Raw genomic sequence first — 21,563 nt, 5'->3', positions numbered from 1 at the left:
TTGCAAGCCTCATCCTTTTTCCTCCAAACATAATGATGGTCATTATGGCCAAACAGTTCAATTTTTGTTTCATCAGACCAGAGGAAATTTCTATTTCCCCATATATTTGTCCCCATGTGCACTTGCAAACTGTAGTCTGGCTTTTTTATGGCAGTTTTGGAGCAGTGGCTTCTTCCTTGCTGAGCAGCTTTTCAGATTATGTTGATATAGGACTCGTTTTACTGTGGATATAGATACTTGTCTACCTGTTTCCTCCAGCATCTTCACAAGGTCCTTTGCTATTGTTCTGGGATTGATTTGCACTTTTTGCACCAAACTACATTCATCTCTAGTAGACAGAATGTGTCTCCTTCCTGAGCATTATGATGGCTGTATGGTCCCATGGTGTTTATACTTGTGTACTGTTGTTTGTACAGATGAACATGATACCTTCAGGTGTTTGGAAATTGCATTCAAGGATGAACCAGACTTGTGGAGGTCTACAATTTTTTTTTTTCTTTTTTTTTCCATGATGTCATGCAAAGTGTCATTGAGTTTGAAGATAGGCCTTAAAATACATCCACAGGTACACCTCCAATTGACTCCAATTAGCCAAATAGCCTATCACAAGCTAATTGCCTAAAGGTTTCCATCATTTTCTGGAATTTTCCAAACTGCTTAAAGGCACAGTTAACTTAGTGAATGTAAACTTCTGACCCACTGGAATTGTGATATAGTCAATTAAAAGCGAAACAATCTGTCTGTAAACAATTGTTGGAAAAATTACTTGTGTCATGCACAAAGTAGATGTCCTAAACAACTTACCAAAACTATAGTTTGCTGATAGGAAATCTGTGGAGTGGTTAAAAATTGTGTTTTTATAACTTTGACCTAAGTGTATGTAAACTTCTGACCTCAACTGGATAGTGGTCAACTGATATATCACGAGGCCTCTGCGGTTTATCGGTCGACCACTATACTGTAGAACTTTCATATAATATCTATTTATTTTTTCTCCTGTAATTGTACATTTTATTTATTTTAAATGTATCTATTTCTATTCAGTTAGATTCTGCCTGTTTTCACCATGATTAACTACTGTCTTTTTTACAGATTTTTTTAGAAAGCTTTTAATGTCTAAAAGATTTTTGATGTCTAAAATCTAAATGTTCAGTGGGGCTGGTAGACAGTCATCAAATTTGTCAAATCTACATTTATAACTCTTCAAGAAGACATGTAAAATATATGTGTGTGGATGTGACTGAGTGAAATGTCTGTCCACAGCTTGTTCAGTTCAATGAATTAAAATCCCTTGACCATAAACAGCTCCACTCTCGAACTCGAAGAGTGACTGGCGTATATGTGTGTGTGTGTCTCAGAAGTGTGTTCTGTTGAAACTTGGGGTGTATAATAGAAGCCCACCGCAGAGCAGATCTCAGTGTCTTCATCCTTTAGAGCAGGAGACAGTGATGCACCTGCTAATTATCATCTCCAGCTGGTGAGTTAAATGGAGATCTGTTTTCTGGGCCACCTCTGACCCCATGCTCTTTACTTGATGCACTTCAAACCCTGTTGGGGAGTCCATGCAGTAGAATTTAATGAGGCCTTGTGTTTGCCCTCTGTGGACTCAGTGAGTTGGAGGCTACACTTTCATCCTAGCCATCCTCACTTGATGTAAATTGAAAAGATCACAGCTATGGGGAGAAGGCCTACAGTGGAAAGGCTTCTCTGCATAGATTATGACTATCATAACTCAACATAACCCCCCCTTCACCACCCCCCACCCCCCCACCCCCAACCTTTTCTTCCGATCCATCGCTACCCACCTCCTAAAATACCATAGTTATAATTGGACCCAATGGGGGACTCTCCCTTTGATCAGATCATAGGCTGAATTACTTTACATTAAAAAATGTCACTGCCAAATAGGTTTATCACCTGTAGAGCTAAGCTACCATCTGATGCCCCCCACACACTCATATCTTGTTAGTGTTACTCAAAGTATAGTAGTTAATTAGTCTGACTGATCAATTCCTGCCAATGCTTGTGTCACTATCAAAACCCTAGTCATTTAATTGAAGTTTATCACCAACATTACCTTTGAATGTGGATGCCACGAATTGGCTAATTTGTGAATTGAAAGGAAATATTGCTCTGTAATGAACAGTATGAAATTCTATAATTTAGAATTTTTAGAAACATATTTTAAAATGTCATTTCAAATGTAGTTTTTCTTTGTAAATATATATGTTTTTGTGTGTGTGTGTGTGTGTGTGTGTGTGTGTGTGTATGTGTATATGTGTATATGTGTATATGTATATATATATATATATATATATATATATATATATATATATATATATATATATATATATATATAATACACACACTGTTGTGCTCAAATGTTTGCATACCCTGGCAGAAATTGTGAAATTTTGGCATTGATTTTGAAAATATGACTGATCATGCAAACAAACTGTCTTTTATTTAAGGATAGTGATCATATGAAGCCATTTATTATCACATAGTTGTTTGGCTCTTTTTAAATCATAATGATAACAGAAATCACCCAAATGGCCCTGATCAAAAGTTTACATACCCTTGAATGTTTGGCCTTGTTACAGACACACAAAGGGACACACACAGGTTTAAATGGCAATTAAAGGTTAATTTCTCACACCTGTGGCTTTTTAAATTGCAATTAGTGTCTGTGTATAAATAGTCAATGAGTTTGTTAGCTCTCACGTGGATGCACTGAGCAGGCTAGATACTGAGCCATGAAGAGCAGAAAAGAACTGTCAAAAGACCTGCGTAACAAGGTAATGGAACTTTATAAGATGGAAAAGTATATAAAAAGATATCCAAAGCCTTGAAAATGCCAGTCAGTACCGTTCAATCACTTATTAAGAAGTGGAAAATTCGGGAATCTCTTGATACCAAGCCAAGGTCAGGTAGACCAAGAAAGATTTTAACCACAACTGCCAGAAGAGTTGTTTGGGATACAAAGAAAAACCCACAGGTAACCTCAGGAGAAGTACAGGCTGCTCTGGAAAAAGATGTGGTTGTTTCAAGGAGCACAATATGACAATACTTGAACAAAAATGAGCTGCATGGTCGAGTTGCCAGAAAGAAGCCTTTACTGTGCCAATGCCACAAAAAAGCCCGGTTACAATATGCCCGACAACACCTTGACACGCCTCACAGCTTCTGGCACATTGTAATTTGGAGTGACGAGACCAAAATAGAGCTTTATGGTCACAACCATAAGCGCTATGTTTGGAGAGGGGTCAACAAGGCCTATAGTGAAAAGAATACCATCCCCACTGTGAAGCACGGTGATGGCTCACTGATGTTTTGGGGGTGTGTGAGCTCTAAAGGCACGGGGAATCTTGTGAAAATTGATGGCAAGATGAATGCAGCATGTTATCAGAAAATACTGGCAGACAATTTGCATTCTTCTGCACGAAAGCTGCGCATGGGACACTCTTGGACTTTCCAGCACGACAATGACCCTAAGCACAAGGCCAAGTTGACCCTCCAGTGGTTACAGCAGAAAAAGGTGAAGGTTCTGGAGCGGCCATCACAGTCTCTTGACCTTAATATCATCTAGCCACTCTGGGGAGATCTCAAATGTGCAGTTCATGCAAGACGACCAAAGACTCTGCATGACCTGGAAGCATTTTGTCAAGATAAACGGGCTGCTATACCACCTGCAAGAATTTGGAGCCTCATAGACAACTATTACAAAAGACTGCACGCTGTCATTGACGCTAAAGGGGGCAATACACAGTATTAAGAACTAAGGGTATGCAGACTTTTGAACAGGGGTCATTTCATTTTTTTCTTTGTTGCCATGTTTTGTTTTATGATTGTGCCATTCTGATATAACCTACAGTTGAATATGAATCCCATAAGAAGTAAAAGAAATGTGTTTTGCCTGCTCACTCATGTTTTCTTTAAAAATGGAACATATATTACCAATTCTCCAAGGGTATGCAAACATTTGAGCACAACTGTGTGTGTGTGTGTGTGTATATATATTCAATTAATAATATAAAAATATTGATAACTCAAGAAATTAGAGAATTAGATAATTGTAATTTATAGCAGTAATTTTAATACAAAGCTTGGTTGCATTAAACTCATTCTTGTGCTCAAGCTCTTGTTTTACCTCCCCTTGCTTGCCTACTGGGTACGGGGAACATTCTCCTGTGTGTGAGTGGCATTTTGCTTGCTTTGATTCTTCAAAAATGAAGACTGTTTAACAGATTGTTTGGGGAGAGCGAGAAAAGTGAGAAAAAAGATAATGCTTCAACATGAAATATTAATATGGTGCCAGCTTTACATAAACATAAAAGCACTTAGCCAGTGTGAATATGGAGATGACACGTGCTAATTTTGCACCACTAAACTTCCAGTTCAGCCTCTGGGCGTTCGCTGTATCAACTCAGGAACATTGAGAAGAAGAGGCATGTCCCAACAGGGACAAACGAAACAAAAGATATGACAAAAGAAATTCTGTTCCAAATGAAAGACACATTTTGTGAACACCCTGCATTTGCAAAGCCATTTAACAGGGTCAGTGATGATTCACCCAGGTGCTCTTTCTACATCCCTGAGGCTTGGTTTTCCTCTTGGTATTCTCTGGACTGCCTAAACCGTCTCATTTATGGTCCTTGCTTGATCTTCCCTAATGAGCAAAGCCAAACTGATTATTGATATGCATGCTGCTGAGTGTGAATAGCAGGCGTGCAAATGAATTGCCAGCAGATGGTTATAAGCACTGCAGCATACGTAATCAATTTGGTTAACCTTATATTACCTGGATCAAGCACCACTTCATGGTTCATCCCCATGAGTTTGTGCTCCGCAGTGTCTGATGACTGGCTTGGATGCCTTCTTACAGAAGGCTTGGAGTATGGGAGAAATCAAATACTCAGCTTTTTGTTCATTTTACACGTAAATACGTATGCGATATGGGGGGGTGTCAGGTAATTTAACTGGTCAACTTAAGGTTTGCAGGGGTCCTTTATGTGTTATGATTTCCTGTTTTATGGCTTTCTTGTCAAATGACCACTTTGACTTTAATATGTCTAGCGAGGTTTTTCTAATATTAATATTTAAAAACAAAACTGATATTATTATTTTTTTTAATAAAGACATGTCAAGCTACTTTTTATTCCCCAAATTTTAATCATTTAGTGAGACTATTTGTCATCATTATAGTTGTACTTGACATTGTTTACTTGAAGCCCAACAACAATATCAAAACTAATTTTAATTGAAAATTAAAACATGTTCATCATAGAAAAGGCGTATAAGTAATTGTCTGAATGAATCACATTTTAATGTAATTTTTAATAAATGAATAGGTCTGGACAAAAAACAAACAAAACAAAAAAACAACAGGAGTCACATTGATCCTTATGCAAAAGATTTCTTCAGTGGTGTCTGTTTCACAAATGTTTCTTAATGTCTATGAATATTAAAAGTCTCCTGGCACTGATCTTAGTCCTGTATAATGCTATTTAAAGGGAACTAAAAGCAGACCGGTGGCAGACAAAAATAATGAAAACATATGCATGTCAAGAGATTTAGGAAGTAGTTGGGGTATGAAAAGCATAAAGAGAGGTGAGAACGACCAAGATTCCCTGCCAAAGTCATTTTGCTCTCTGGCCTCTCGAAAAGCATCAGAGCTCCACCCCTGCACACTGCGCGATTGCTTCAATTAACAGAGCAGCAGGTGCTCTTGAGGGGTAGAAAGCTTTTCTTTATTTCTTTCTCTCTTTTTTGGTGTTGGGGTGGGGGGTGTGGTGGTGACCTGTAAATGTGACTCTTCACACTCTGAATGGGTTTGCCTGTTCTTCCACCAATTTCAGAGGTGTTAATTTAACTCTCTCTCTCTCTCTCTCTCTCTCTCTCTTTCAGGTCTCTAGTTTGAAGAGTAAGCTAAAAAAGCAGTCGACTGCTACAGGAAGTGGGGTTGCTCGGGCCTTTCTGCATGCTCAGGCTGCTCTGTTTGGTTCCTATCGGGACGCCCTGAGATATAAACCAGTAAAGATTTTCTTTATTCTCCTTAATCACATCATTACATTGTCAAGACAATATCCTATATGTAAGGAATCATTAATGCAAAATAAACCCTGATAGGGTGATAAGGATCAGAAGGAAAGGGGAGTGGTCCTATATCAACCTAAAGGGGTTTATTTTGTGATAATGACGGGTTTACAGCACATTATCTTGTTTATTACATTGCTATGTACAAAATATTTAAATACAAGGACATGAAATGCTTATTTTGTTATGTGAGAAGAAAGGGACCATGAAGTGATAGGAGAGATATGAAACTAGCAAAGGTATGTAGTAAATCAGTTGCCTGGAACAACGGTCAATTATGCGGTTTCATGGTCATTATACAAAAATATTTTTTCGCAGAGTGCCACGATTGACCAGTCCGAATCAAGTTTTTAAGAGCGCAGCTTAATAAACTACTTTAATATGTTTTCTCTGCATAAGGCTCACAAAATGATGTAGAAATGTATTCATAATTGTTAAAATTTTTTATTCTTTGTTCCTCCTCCAACATCAGGCATACTAATATAAAACTTCAACTTCACTATTTTAAGATTTTGCAAAATCTCTGAAAAATTACAATTCATAGCATAAACATAAACCATAAGCGAAAGAGAAAGTAGCTGTCCTGATTTCTTTATAATGTTAGAACCATAATTTAAAGGGAGAGAAACTATGCGCTGATTCAGAAAAAGAAAGCGTAAAAAGGCATGAACAGGTGCAAAGAAAGGTGGGCCTGTCTGAATCACCCAAATGTCAGATGTTGAAAAGCCCGGACACTCTTTGAAGTTTCCTTTCAGGCCCTTCTTGGTCTTTTTAGACCCTCTAAACTCCTGAAATGTGCCTCTCGGTTCCGAGAGTGGCAACGAGGAAAACAAAGTACACTCTCTGTTTGTCAAATATGGCCGTCTTTGTTGGCGAAGTAGAGAGTAATTGGTTTGTGCAGACCCACAGAGCGAAGATACATTATTGATGTTTCAGCGGCTGTGCACAAACTGGCTTTTTGCCGGCAGAAAAAAATACACACATGCTCAAAAGAGGAGAGTCTGCGCAACTCATCGCCTTCAAAGTGGTGCCTCAATTGAGCACATTGTCTTCAAATCTACATGGAATTACTACTGTTTTCATTCTCTTTTTTTTTATTAACTGAAGGCCTTCAGTCACACCACTTTCATTTGCTTTGCTTGTGTTTTAAAACAGCAGCTCCAAAATGGAGCACTCTTTTGACAGTCGGCCCTGGCTCATAAAGATTCTGAGAAGTCGAACAATTGAAAATCAGCCTTTGTGCTATTTTGATTAATATTTCAGTTGATTGTAACTGAGACACAAAAACACCCTTACTTTCTTCACAATGACAGTACTGCATTGAAATAATTGCATTAGTAGAATGTTTTTAATATTAAACCAGTAATTTATGCATAATTTAAGAACGTTCCTCGAGAATGCCTGCATGCATCGAAATGCGATAGCAGTATTTGATTTTAAACATCCAGTATTTCACCAGCATAACTGTCATGTTCTGCGGTAATGGTTTTCTTTCACGCACTGCATTTCTAAAGAGGCTCTTCCATTGAAACAAATCATCTGTATGAAATATCGCTCTGCTTTATGGAGCCCATATGGTTTGCCATCAGCGCCTTTGCAGAATGCCGGAATGTCTAACGGAGCTGTAAATGAAACAATGCAGGGAAATGATAATTAGCTCCCATGCAAGAGTCGGCAATCACAGGCTTATATAGGACATTATAGTCTGCTTCCTCATGGGTCTCTTTTGTTATTGGCCCCCAAGCAGCAAGAACGGTGAAACAGACACACAGATCACACTGGTTTTAAGCCACACCCCTTAGCAATTGTCAACGTGAATTAAACAAGTTTATAATTGGGTTGGTTTATGATGAGAACACAGAAGATGAGCACAAGAAACACAAGTGCAAATGTCAACCAGGGATCTTTGGGCCTCATTCGTGAAACAAAATTTGCTAAATGATTTTCAAGAAATTGTCACATTGAATGCGTTTACATGCACACCTATTCTGATAACTACCAAAAATACGCTTATCCAAAAAATCCAACAACGCACCAAAACGTCAAAACGTAAACAGGCATGCTCACAACACTAGCACACATTTGATATGTCGGTAAGAATGCTGGTAAAGGTTTTTCCATGTAACACAAAATCAGAGGCCATTCATTGAGGCCACATCCACACTAATACTGTAAGTTTTCGGTTGCATTGATTTTAATATGTTTACACATCTCATCCACACTGCAGCAGCAATTTCTTCCACTTTCTAAAATGCTCTGTTGTTCTGCATACTTTGGAAAACAATGATATTAGGAAACTGAAAACATATTAGTGTGGATGTGACCTGAGTTTAATGCAACAGTTCACTTAAGAATGGTTTCACAAACAACCACACAGAGATCTGTTCTGCTTGTGTTGCATAAAATAGGCTCATTGTGTTTTCACCCCTACAAACCTTACCACGAATTTCTCATTGATAAACAAGATCTAAGTATACGTACTCTAACAAGCCTTAATTGTAGCTCTCTTTTGTTGACTGTTTTTCTATTCTGCTCATGTGACTTAGGGAGAAATTGAAATGATGTAATTGATTGCAACGGGTTATGATGATAAACAAGCGAGCGTAGTCAAACAAAACATATGTCTGCGAGTCTCGGATGAAGCATCGCTGTTTGCAGGCGTTTAGCCAATAGCGGACTGTCTGTTGTCATTAAAGTGAGCTTTCTTTCCCCAGGGAGAGCCAATCACCTTCTGTGAGAAGAGCTTTGTGGCACACCGCTCCAGCACCATGAGAAGTTTCCTTGAGATGGCCGTGAACCTGCAGCTCTTTAAGCAGGTAAAGGGGAAATGATAAAAGAGTCTAATTTTTCAGCACACTTTTTTGTTTTCTTCCTCAACTTTAAAACTCTTGAAAAACATATTTTATATTGTTTTGTGTTCCAATCCAATTTTACTGTATCATATTTGTGGATGATTGTTTTGCACGATTGATGGTTAATGCTAGTTTATGTAAAAGGTAACATACAAAAATATCCAACTATTGTTTACAACCAACAAATATTGTTATTAATGAAAGGGATGTTCTGGGTTCAGTACAAGTTAAGCTCAGTTGACAGCATTTGTGGCATAATATTGATTAGCACAAAGATTTATTTTGACTCGTCCCTCCTTTTCTTTTAAAAAGCAAAAATCGAGCTACAGTGAGGCACCTACAATGGAAGAGAATGTGGCCAATTTTTGAATAGTAAAATACTCACAGTTTCAAAAGTATAGCCACAAGACATGAAGGATATGTGTGTAAACAGGATTTTAGTGTGATAAAGTCGCTTACTAACCTTTTCTGTGTAATGTTATAGCCAATTTTACAACTTCGTTACCATGACGATGTAATGTCAACAAACCCTTATGTAAAAATTACTTTACAGCTCAAAAAATATGCAAGTTTTAACAGAAGAATAAATGCAAGTGCTTTTATAAAATTATAAGATTCACATTTCTCTGTTTAAACCCTTTAAAAATTGGCCACATTTACTTCCATTGTAAGTGCCTCACTGTAACCTCGATTGCTTTTTTTTTTTTTAAGAAAAGGAGGGACAAGTCGAAATTAATTTTTGTGGTAATCAGCAGTATGCCACAAATGCTGTCGATTGACTTTTACTTGTATTGAACCCAGAACAGTCCTTTAAATGTGTAAATGTATAACAAATGTGACAACTTGCCCCAATAAATGTGGCAAATTGCCTTAACCTGAGATACAGTGTATACAAAATACCTCTGAGAACACACCTTTTGGGTTAAAAATGTACATTCATTAGACAGTTGACCAGTGTTTCCCATTAATTACCTAGACTGTGGCGGCCTGCCACAGTTTCATAATGAACCGAAAATATTTTTACACTTCTCATAATAACATAAAAGATCTCTCAGTCAGATCAGTCAGTCAGCCCTACCCCCCCCCTCCCCACACACACACACGCACTAGAACCAATTATCTAACGTTAACGTTATTACCAGCAACCCTGACAACGTAACTATTTTCAGCATCTGAGGAGCAAGTTCAACACAGGTAACCACTTTTGCTTTATTTCTTTGATGGCTCACAAGGCTCGACATTAACGCTTGTCCGGGACAAGTGGATTTTTGAAGGGGCAAGTGAAAAGATAATTTTATTTATCCGACCGGACAAGCAGACTGATTAAAACGTCATAATGAAAAAATAACCGCCTATATTTGTGATAGCCTTGGCCTGTGTCACTAATTAGAAAATGCATATTCTTATTCTGCTGTTGAAAATAATCTAGAGCACATCATTTTATAATTCGCAAGCGATCTAATAACAGCTGCGCCCTGTTTGATTGACAGGCGACGTATGTGTGTGCTGAACATGCTCGCGCTAATGCGCAACTGAACGGTCAATTACATTTCAAAATTCCGCCAAAATGCCCATCTTGGTGAGGTATTAAACGTAAACAACTGAGAAAAAAGCAGATTTGTATTAAAATGTCGGACTTGTAAGTATAAATGTAAGCTAATTGACCTGCTGCTGTCTAGTGTGTCATTATAATAATCAAACAACCATAACAATGTTACTTGAGCATGTAACTTAAATGTCCTTTTTTCTCTCCGGACAAGTAACTTTTTTACTCGGACAAGTGAATGACCAATTTACTTGTCCAGAGGACAAGCACATGACAATGCTTAATGTTGAGCCCTGGCTCAAATGTATGCTCTAGTTGATTTTGTGTTTTGACCATTTGTGAACTGCATTAAACTCCATCTCGTTTATGCTTTGTGGGTGTGACTTTTTTGCTGTGTCATCACCATTCATATCTATACAACCAATGTGTTTATGATTATATTACTACTAGAGCCTCTTAATTTTGCTCTCAAAGTGCACCAGATTGATGCATTTAACTTTCAAATGTACAAAATTGCTTAGAGGGTCCGAGGTTCACCCACCACAGTCTCACAAAATCCTGTGGGAAACACTGGTTGACTATTGCCAGAATATATGCTAGTATTGTTTTATTGTGTTCCCTTTTTCACTCAACCGCTATTGCAAAAATTATGATATTGAAATTTTAGTGTAGAAGATCAAATACACACAACAAAATACACATTTAAACAAGGTGTTTGACACCAACATACAAAAGCACTGCAAGGGAAAATGCACATTTGTGTTATTGGACTTTTGAAAGTCTTAATTTATATCCGGAACACGCATAATCTCATTTAATCACAGCTTCTTCCCAACAAAAAAAAAACCTGATAGTGACCAGCAGTTCAAAGATATCTCCACCTCCCGCCTGTGCAGTAGCTTCGGGAGAGCCCTTATCTCCAACTTGGCCGTACTGCAAAAGGCCAGCACCGCTGTGCCCTGTCCTGACCATGAACCAGATCCACTTGGAGGCCGGCCCTGCCTTGAAATGAGCAGAGGCTGGTTGCCAAGAGATTGCGGGGGAAGTCTGTCAGCGACGACCTGCTTTCTGTCTTCCAGCGCCTGATGCTAACGCACGATCGCCCTGCCAACAAGAGAGCTTGCAGCGCTCTGGCATCTTCCCTTCTCCCTGTCTGCACGGGTCTGGTTAACTGGTTCTGCCTCCAGACTCTTATCGCTACCCCCTCGACACCTTCAGAAGTTGTATAAAACGAATTCTGTTTTTAGTGCTTTGTGTTTTTCAGCACAGCGTAGTTACGATGAAAGTAGCAAAGTATTTAGTTGCTTGGAAACATTTTCCTAGCAGGCATTGAGTGATGCTGCTGTTTGTTTTATGTCATAATGAAATAACAGAGATCTTAAAGTACTACATTCTCAGTCATATCTGTATTTGCATCTGTGTCCAGTAGTTTGTCACTGAGCTCATATGCATGGATACCAGAAAGCCATTATTTGCGAGAAAGCTGCTTAAGATTCGTTAGCGACGTTACATTTACATGCATTGTGTTATCTTCTTTGTCTTTACTCCCGTATACAACAGCAGTCAGTAAGCAGCTTTCTCTACAGCAAAATAAAAAATTCCCTGTGATGCTGGAGTAAATCACAAACATGGCATCTGAGGACGACCTTGCTTTCTTATTATACATATATTTCATATTTAAAGGTGCACTCAGTAATTTTTTCCTCATTAAAAAAGTTTTACTCCTAAAGAAATGAATTGTAATGTTGAAACATATGTATAAAATCATGACCACTCACAAGAGATGAGGAATCTAGTCATATCAGTAACCTTATAAAAGCTGTTTTATTCTACGTAGAGAGGGTTCCCTCATGGGGGCTGCCATCTTAGAATCACATGACCAGTCGAATACTACTCTTAATCTCTGTAACCACCCTGTTATGTGACACTTTCTCTCTTGGATTAAATTCCTGTCTGACTGTGAATATTGAATTTCTACAATGGCATCTGTAACTGAAAACTATTGATTTTGAATAATGCTGCATCCACACCGCTAGGTGTCACTGTAAGTCCAAGATAACACAAACAAAGAAGTTACTGAGTGCACCTTTAATATATACTGTATATTCCAGAGCTGTTTGTCTCCTTAACTTTCCATCACAACCTGTGGCAGAATTGCACTGCAGTAGTGGGGTTTCTCCTCTTACATCAAACTCTGGGATTCCCCCAATGTTCTAGAGTGCATATTCAGGGACATGAGGTACAGTATGGTATTGTGAGGTCTATATATATGAGGTCTATGCTGCTTTCTGCACAAAAAAAAAACCCACTAAGTGCATGTAAACGGGGCCATTATTAGCCCTTTAATTAGTGGTACTTGTTAAAGCAAGCATTGCTATTGCTCAAACTTAGAAATAAACTAAGGTGCATAAAAACATTTGTGCTACGGACATGAATGATACCTTAAATCATGTAGCTTGTTTGAGGATAGGTGTGCTGTTACTTTTCTCAACGATCAGATTTGCCTTGTAGACAGTAAAACAAGTTAAAAGAATCCCAAAGACTTGCTTTGAAGGAGGAACTGATGCCATATCTAGGGTTCAAGATATCATAGAGACTTGCAGATGGACTCTTTTGACTTGGGCTAGCAAAGGCCCAAGTATTCGTTGCCTTTCTGCGCATCCAGTGAGCGTGACATACATTTTGTAATCGGCACATTACACGGCGTGTTGGGCCTCGTGCTCAGATAGGAGGCAAAGGCAGGCCTACACACCACCATAAAGCCTGACTGAGGCCTATAGGAACATTCAAAGCCTGATAACACGAAAACAGCACCAAAATCAAAGAAAGGGAGTCCAAACAGACTACAGATCCCATCAAGCCTTGCTCACTTTACACCTAGGTGTGAGATTCCGATGGATATAACCTTCATCTCCTATTGGATGAAACGCATGACAGAACACGTCCCTCAACCATGATGTCATCGAGAGTATAAAACTCCTGAGATTCCTCCTAAGCTTGCTTCCATTGACAGTATGCACCATGTCTAGTTGCAGCCCTGCTGCTCCCAGGTGTAGCCTTGTTGCCCAAGGAAGTAATGTACGTACCTGAACTTTGGCCATGCAATCTCCATCTTGCTAGACGAGCTGAGATTCTCCGTGTTTCACCGAGCATGCTAACGGATCTGACGGACACCGCCGAGCAATCCGCGTCTCACCCTTTTGCCTGCAGAAGTGAAGAAAGAAGATTTCTCTTCCTCCTTCAATCGAGTCGACTTTGCTGATATCTCCGCCAACCCGGCGAGAATCAGCCGCCGTACCGCCCGCCGACAGAGTGAGGAAACGGCCTCCTGTCATCACCCGAGCTTCGAGAAACCGAGTCAGAGTCAAATGACAGACAAACACACATTCTACCCACGTCCTCACGCGACTCAAGTAAGAGGTTTACGTCTGGGCAGAGATAGATTATTATAGTGTGTTATTTTTGTGTATCAGGGTTATTGCTTGTACAGTTTACGGACGCCGAGTCCACTCATTGCTGCTAATAATATTCAAGGTATTACTGTAACTCATTGTTACCACGAATGAGATTTGCTGTGTTGTCGTCCAACCACGTCGGGCTATTTGTGCATTTCCGCCATCGCGGGTGAGACCGGCACACTGAGTTTATCTATTAAAGAACCAACGACCACGGCGGACGGATTACGGATTACGATTTGTCCCAAAGTTATCGTACCAGCAGAGACATGCGTTAAACGGGCAGACACTATTAACCACATTCTCTGGCCGGAAACCTCGCGTGACACACTCTCCATGAGAGCCACGTCTGCCATTTTGTGCACTCCTTCTCTCCTTACAGCCATTCACGCACACACACACACACACACACACACACACACACCTACCCTCTTCTCATGTATCAAAGGCTTATATGTTACTATATCTAATCATGTTACTGATTAGTTTGTAGTTGGAAGTCGGAAGTTTATCAGCTGCATTGTATTGATTATTAATTTATATTACTGCATCAATGTATTTTTTTATGCTTTAAAGAGAAGTGTTTTGGTATTGTTCTGCATGCATCTGTGCCAAGGGCTGGCAGGGGATGTCAGTGCTCGGTTTCAAGCCTTCATTGTTTTCCTTTTGAATATCGATGTTCTCTGGACTTCGAATTTCCTAGGAGAACAATCCTATATTGAGACTGCTATACTGTCTGGTTATTAGTCCCTGATTCCGGGGTGGTTCCCCGGCAATATTAATCCTTATTAATATTTTATTGATTTTGATAATTGATAGTTACCTTTGATGATTGTTGATTTGAAGGATTAATAAGCTAATGTTGATTCTAATCAATGTTCTAATGATTTTAATAATTAAAGTTGTCTTTGATAATTATTAATATTCTATTGATTTTGATAATTGATAGTTATCTTTGATGATTGTTGATTTGAAGGATTAATAAGTTAATGTTGATTCTAATCATTGTTCTATTGATTTTAATAATTAATCATTATCTTTGATAATGATTAATTATTGCTAATAACCAAACCCGCTCCTGAACGAAGCCCCAATAGTGACTGTTGCATGCACAGACATTATACAAAGATGCGGGTTGTTCATGGGTCTTGAAGTCTTGAAGAACTTTGAAGACTGAGCAGCACTTGGGAAAACAAATTATACCCTAGCCTTAAGCAGCCACAACATCATATATATTTCCATACCAACCATACAGCAAAGTGCTAAAAAAGCATTTGTAACACCTTTAAAAAAAAAAATGCGTAGGAATGCCCTGGCAAACACTCATGACAAACAGGCATGGGCCACTCACATTTTCTTCAGAAAATGTAAAAATCTAGTTTTATATTTTCTGGCAGATAATGTATTTATGGTTAATTTGTGGTTGTTCATTCATGTTTTGCCTTTTACGTTGTAATTATGATGTAAATGTATGAAGAAAAAAAAAAAACACCACCATCTCCATCATTTAAGTGTTTGCACTTAGATACCAGCAATTAAACAGATGCAAGCAATAAAGCAAGCAGACAGGAGCAGTGGCTGGTATTGTTAGTCAGTGTCCAATTAATGGGCCAGAGTGTGTGTCTGTAATGTGACACTGAAGGAAGGGGTTTTGGATAGGTGTTAATTTGGCCTGATTATGTGCTCTAATTGGGCTGTATGGTGGCGGAGGCTGAACCCTGTGGTCGCATCACTCATTAAAAAGATTGCAATGTAGATTGTAAGTCCAATGGAAAGTCCTGACCCCCAGAGATGGCCTCACCCTCTTACCAGGACACCTGAGACCTGTCCAGGCCTATTTCTACTTCAGTGGTCCAATTAAATTATTGTTTTCTTTTATCTTTTTTTCTTCTTTTTTTATTTTTTTATTTCAAAGTAGTTGGAGATAACGAAAAAATCAAGAAGCACATTATGATTTGAATAAACACCTAAACCAAAGGATTAAACAAATGTGAATGATACCTAAAAATCTTGTTGAGTGATGTTCTATTACTTTTCTAATTAATCTAAAAATATATGAAAAAAATCTCATAGATTTATATTGAAAGTAAGACTTGAATCATATTTAGGACCAGAATATCATTGAGACTCTTTTACTTGGGAAAGCATACACAACACCCTAGCTGCCACCTAACAATGCCTGAACGACCGCATAAAAATGCCTTGGCAACTTCCCACAACACCCTTTTTGCGGTGATGTTTACATGGGCATACACCATTCACAGTTAAATATTCACCCGCTGTAAAAAGTCTAGTTGCTTTTTATGATGCGTTTTATCTCTTGTGTTTTTTTTTGTTTTTTGGAGAATTGCTTAGGAATATTTTCAAATCATGTTCATTTTCAAGTTTATTTACAGAAATCTATCATAGGCCTTGTTTTAATGGGCATATTTATTAGATACCTTTTATGTCCTCTACGTGACAAGAGAGGAAATTAAACTTCCCAAAAGGCATTGCTCACACAACATTCTCTTCTGCCATGTTAATCCATCACCTGATGTAAATTACATACACACACACACACACACACACACAGTAAACACGTCTGGAACAGTCTAGATGGAGTTGTTTTGGTGTTGTTCTCCCTCCCCCGTCTTCCTTAATAACCTGTGATACTTTAATTTATGGCGGCAGTTCATTGAAGGCAGACTGGCCAAATTAAACGCAGGAAGGGGCTTTACAGACGTCTATGAGGAGGAGATCACAGAGGGGGGCTTCTGTAGAAGTGAGTGCCATTTCTCCATCTTTCAATAAGTGGAAAAAAACAGCTCACACAAAAGGGCTTTGGAAATATCCATTTATCTTCAAGGGATAGTTCACCTAAAAATTTAAATGTCATAATTTATTCGCCATGTCATTTGAAACCCGTATTACTTGCTTTCTTTTGTGTTCCACAGAAGAAAGTCATTTGGAAAAACATGAGGGTAAGTAAAATATTTTTGGGTGAACTATCTCTTTAACAATCAGATAACTTGTAACTTTTTGTAAATGTCAAAAAGTAAAATTTCATAAATTGTAAGTTGTTCACTAAGTTTGAGTATTAGATTTGTCTTGATGCGAAACTTCCTTTATATAATCTGTGATACTCTGAACACGAAAGACTACTTTTGTTTTGATTAAATACATTCTTTTTTTTGTTTTTTTCTGCATTTGATATTAACCCACCCATCCACCACTGTTTCTCAGGTAATTCAAAGTCTTATCAACAGTGGATTCACACCAAGATGGTAAGCAGCAGGAAATTATTCCTTTTTCTATTCATAATGTTAATGTTAATTTCAGACAGAATAATTAAGCCCAATGCAGCTGCGCATGATTATTATTTCCCATTGATTATGAAGTGATGAAACGTGTCCAGTTGAGTGAATCGCATAAAAGTCAATATACAATGCCAGGGAAGATTGTGAAAACTGTGGCGTGGGACAGTTAAGATGTTGAGACAGGCTTGATATGATGTGACAGCCAGTCATTGGAGATGACAAGAGACTTCTGGCAGGAAACAGCCATTACTCGATAGATTGAACAAAAGAAATGCCCTCTTTCTCTATTTCCCTCTGCTGTCTTCCTCTCACCTCTCTCCTCACTGTCTCTCTCACGTTTTCTTTTTGACTGGCTCTTTGCTTTCACGCTTTTGCTTTCTCTCTCCCTCCTTCCCTTCTATCCATCAGACAGAGCCGAATTAGTTCTCTGGAGTGCCTTTTCAAAAGGTTTTGTGTAAAGTTCACATCCTCTGACTGACACAAATCCATAGGAAAAGGACACACCGCCAGTCATGTCAGTCAGGGCTTTGGGATGTAAACTCTGCAGCATCCGGCACATTTCAGAGGTTTACCATGTTAGCCTCACAGCATTTATCTGATAAAGTTCGATGTTACTCTGGGACGAGAGATGAAATTAGACAAGAACATTGTTCAGCTAATGCTAATACCTTTCAACACCCTCTCTCACATGTTATGACCGTTGCTACACTCTGTTAAAGGGAACTCTTGGGACCAAACGTGTTTAATAGTTCACTTTAATGACAAAGATGTTTCTCATATGCTTTGGGGCAAAACAAAAGTTTTGGCTTGTGGAATAAGATGTTTATTCAGCCGGTAATTATTTGTGACAGTAAGTGGGCTTTTGTGTGTGTGTGTTTATTGTACTGTATGTGAGGTTTATTCAGCAAAACTGTTGTGAAAAATCCTGATACGTTCTCAGGAAATGCTTATGTGTTCAACAAACATGTTCTCTTCTGCACAGAGACAGAGGGCAAAACCAGTTGTGAAAAACCTTCAGATGGTGAGTTTACAGTGTAACAGAAATGCCATTTTGACCCAAGATTTGAAACATAACTGTTTATATATGCATTAAGCATGTAGTGCATCAGTAAACTGTGGTGCTTAATATTGCTGGAAACAATTACCGTGTTTACATGCATAATAATATTCAGATATATTTCAGAAGTTTTATTCTGATTATGTAGGCATCATGACAACGCATTAACCTGATTGCCATAACCTGATTAAGCCAACATTCAATTACTTGAAATCCAAATCAGACTGCTATCTTATACTTACTACAAATACGAAATAGATCACTATAATATAAGCGGGATTGGGTCTAGGGATGTTAATGATTAATCGAAAATCGATTAATTGTTGTTAATAACTTGATCGATAAAGTTTATCAATCGTCGATTAATTAATTTCAGGACAAACACGTTCAGTAATCATGAAAGCAGACATTGAGAAGGCTGTCTATGCAGTGACCCGCTGACATTGCCGGCTGCATGTCATTATCCAGTTCATAGAAGAAGAGCCGCACTGACGTACAGATCAGGGATGAAGCGGGCTCAATGTTGGAGATTTCTCTATAAATGAACATTAAAGTTTTCTGCACACACCGTAATAGTGTGTTAAAGTACAACATGACAACAAGCAGCGCTGATGATCTCCTTGTTTCATCCCAACCTGCAATTACGTCAGCGATCGCCGGGAAAGCACGAAGACCCATTCAGCTGACATCTCACCAAAGATCCGAAATATCCCACAGTCTACAACGTGAAGTTTTAATGAACTCAAATATGTATACAAGTGACATATCTTAAGTATCTTAAGACAGAAGTTATTTTTAACAGTAATTCATTCACAGTATTAAACAATTTCCAAATTCGAACTAAACATAGCCTAAATGTATTTAAGTACTCTGAAATAAGAATATTTTAAGAGGAAAATGCCAATACATGCCTTTCTTAAGTGTATTAATTAAAATGATAGTTAAACAATAGGCAACATGCACATATTACTTGGAGTCCTCCACATGTGTTTTGTGATATTAAAGTTAACGATTAATCAATTCATTTATTGTTCATTTCCATGACGATCAATAATAAAAATGTCGGAATATCCACTGTAATGGAGTATGCTTTCTAGCAACACCCTAGCATTGTGCTGGTGAGTTTTGCACAGGCAAACACCATTCACTTTTTCTTTAAAAATGTCAGATTAATGTATTAATGAAAGAACAACAAAATCCAGACTGTTGTGAAAAGACAAGCTATCCAAGAAACATATTTGGAGCATGAAGTAGAGATTTATACTGTACTGTACTGTACTGTACAAATGTTTTAGGTACTTGTGAAAAATGTTGCATAGTGAGGATGTCTTCAAAAATAATGCCATGAATAGTTTTCATTGATGAATCTTAATGTCATACAAAGTCCAGAAAATAAAAACAAATGCTGATTCAATATTTGGTGTGACAACCTTCAAAACGGCTCCAATTCTTCTTTGTACACTTGGACACAGTTTTTCTTGGTTGTTGGCAGATAGGATGTTTTGCAGTTCATTGCGTCATTGCGTGCTAAAGACATAAATAAGAATTAATGAGGTGATTAGGAATTAAAACGTTGCAGAACTACTCAAAATGCAGTGTAATAAAGGTAAGAGCAGGCATCTTGAATATTTCCTGAAGAAAAATGGTGCACATGTCTTGGTTTATTCATAATATGCTGATTATATGTAATGCATACATGAATATTCCAATAGCTGCTGCACATGTAAATCTCTTTTTCTGAACAAAGGCTTAACCAGAATGTGGACCTTAACTGGAATATTATGTGCATGCAAGCTTGACTGTATGTTTGTTTTATTACATAACATTATTGATTGCCGTTTTATTCAATTCACGGTTTTTAATTCAACTATTGAGGAGCGCTTTCTGTTTCTTTTGAAAGGCCAAAGATCACGCGAAACGGAAAATACGTGACATGAAGGACAAAATCACACAAAAGGTAAGCTATTCACATTTCACGCACATATGGCTGTATCTCAAAACCTTGCAATTTTGGGTATCGTAGGCACATTCAAGTCAACTGTTCATACACACTCAAATGCACACACACACACACACACACACACACACACTATTTAAGATGGATCACGTGACTTCACCCACGGCTCATGCTCTGGGTTTTAAATGGCTTGTGAAACCGACTTAACGCTTTGTTCAGGAGTGTACATTTCTAACAAGTGTACCTCTGGCGATGGGCTGTCATGTCAAACCCCCCCAGCCCCACCTTCCATATTTTTTTGCATATTTCATCAGTGAGCGAGTGATTTCTTCAAAGCTAATGTAACGAGATGTGTTTCCATAACACTGATGTCTTTGATAAGGCAATTGTGGTGAGAACTGTCAGGCCAGGGGCTGGGAAAGGCAGCCCAGAGGGGACGAGACCTCTCACATTTGATACGCTGGATGTTAGCTGCTGCTGTCTGCTCTGCTTCAGCTAAACCAAAACAGATGTGAACAAGACAGCACTCAGATGAGTCAGTGATTTTGTGTATGCACGCAAGCAGCTCTGCTCTGGGTTCATATAAATAATCATGATGTTTGTTGCTGTACAAGACTGATTTATGTATCATGTATGTATTTAAAAAAACAGGCCTGATTTTCATGCTTTAAAATTTAAAGTATTAGCAATATTTTGATGGATGTGAGGGGGAAAAATAAATACATTAATTGTTTTATGTACTTGCCCTTTTAAGGTTTAGGTTTAGGGTCAATTTTGATTTCATATTCTCTCTAATACACTCTGCCTCTATTTTTCTCCATTTTCTTTTCTCTCACTGCAGGATGCAGAGGAAGAGGAAAGCCCATACTGTTCAGGCTCTCCCACCAGCACTAAAAGTCTCTCGCCCAGGAGGCTTCAGAAGAGAGCAGTGAGCATGTTCACACACACAAACACACACATAGAGGGAAAGGGTTCATGGACAGTCCGCCTCCTGAAAGAAGTGCCCATTTGCACACCAGTAAATCAGAGACGACGTGAGGCAGGTTGATTGACGGCTGTGGCTAAAGCGGGCATGTGTAGTGTGTCTTGCATGTGAGATTCAGTGATGTGTTGCCAAGCCCAGGCAGGGATGCGGTGAGCCCCCCATCGAGGCAGGAGGTGGCCTGGATTCATACCATTCACTGGCCTATTTCCATTGCAAACTGAAATAGGCTGCAGTTATTTCACAAAATCAGGTTCTTGACTGTGGTTTTGATGTATGATTCTCACTTTGTTAGGTCTTATCAGTACTATTTCTAAAG

General features: G+C 38.5%; 1 protein-coding gene across 4 annotated transcripts in view; it reads left to right on the top strand.

Annotated features, from left to right (window-relative positions):
• The window catches only part of LOC127439280 (DENN domain-containing protein 1B-like), a 143,680-nt gene that overhangs the window by 105,761 nt on the left and 16,356 nt on the right, over window positions 1–21,563 (top strand). For 2 of the 4 annotated variants that reach the window (XM_051695502.1, XM_051695500.1), the window contains 8 exons: window positions 5,908–6,033; window positions 8,811–8,912; window positions 16,623–16,713; window positions 16,886–16,912; window positions 17,175–17,215; window positions 18,231–18,269; window positions 20,206–20,262; window positions 21,104–21,190. In XM_051695502.1, coding sequence (XP_051551462.1) covers window positions 5,908–6,033; window positions 8,811–8,912; window positions 16,623–16,713; window positions 16,886–16,912; window positions 17,175–17,215; window positions 18,231–18,269; window positions 20,206–20,262; window positions 21,104–21,190 — 570 coding nt within the window. The remainder of the gene's footprint in view (window positions 1–5,907; window positions 6,034–8,810; window positions 8,913–16,622; window positions 16,714–16,885; window positions 16,913–17,174; window positions 17,216–18,230; window positions 18,270–20,205; window positions 20,263–21,103; window positions 21,191–21,563) is intronic. The other 2 variants (XM_051695503.1, XM_051695501.1) reach the window with 1 other exon arrangement.

Source organism: Myxocyprinus asiaticus, chromosome 50 (genome assembly GCF_019703515.2).
Source record: "Myxocyprinus asiaticus isolate MX2 ecotype Aquarium Trade chromosome 50, UBuf_Myxa_2, whole genome shotgun sequence".
In the NCBI taxonomy this organism is placed as follows: Eukaryota; Metazoa; Chordata; class Actinopteri; order Cypriniformes; family Catostomidae; genus Myxocyprinus; species Myxocyprinus asiaticus.
This window is presented reverse-complemented; position numbering and strand designations above follow the sequence as displayed.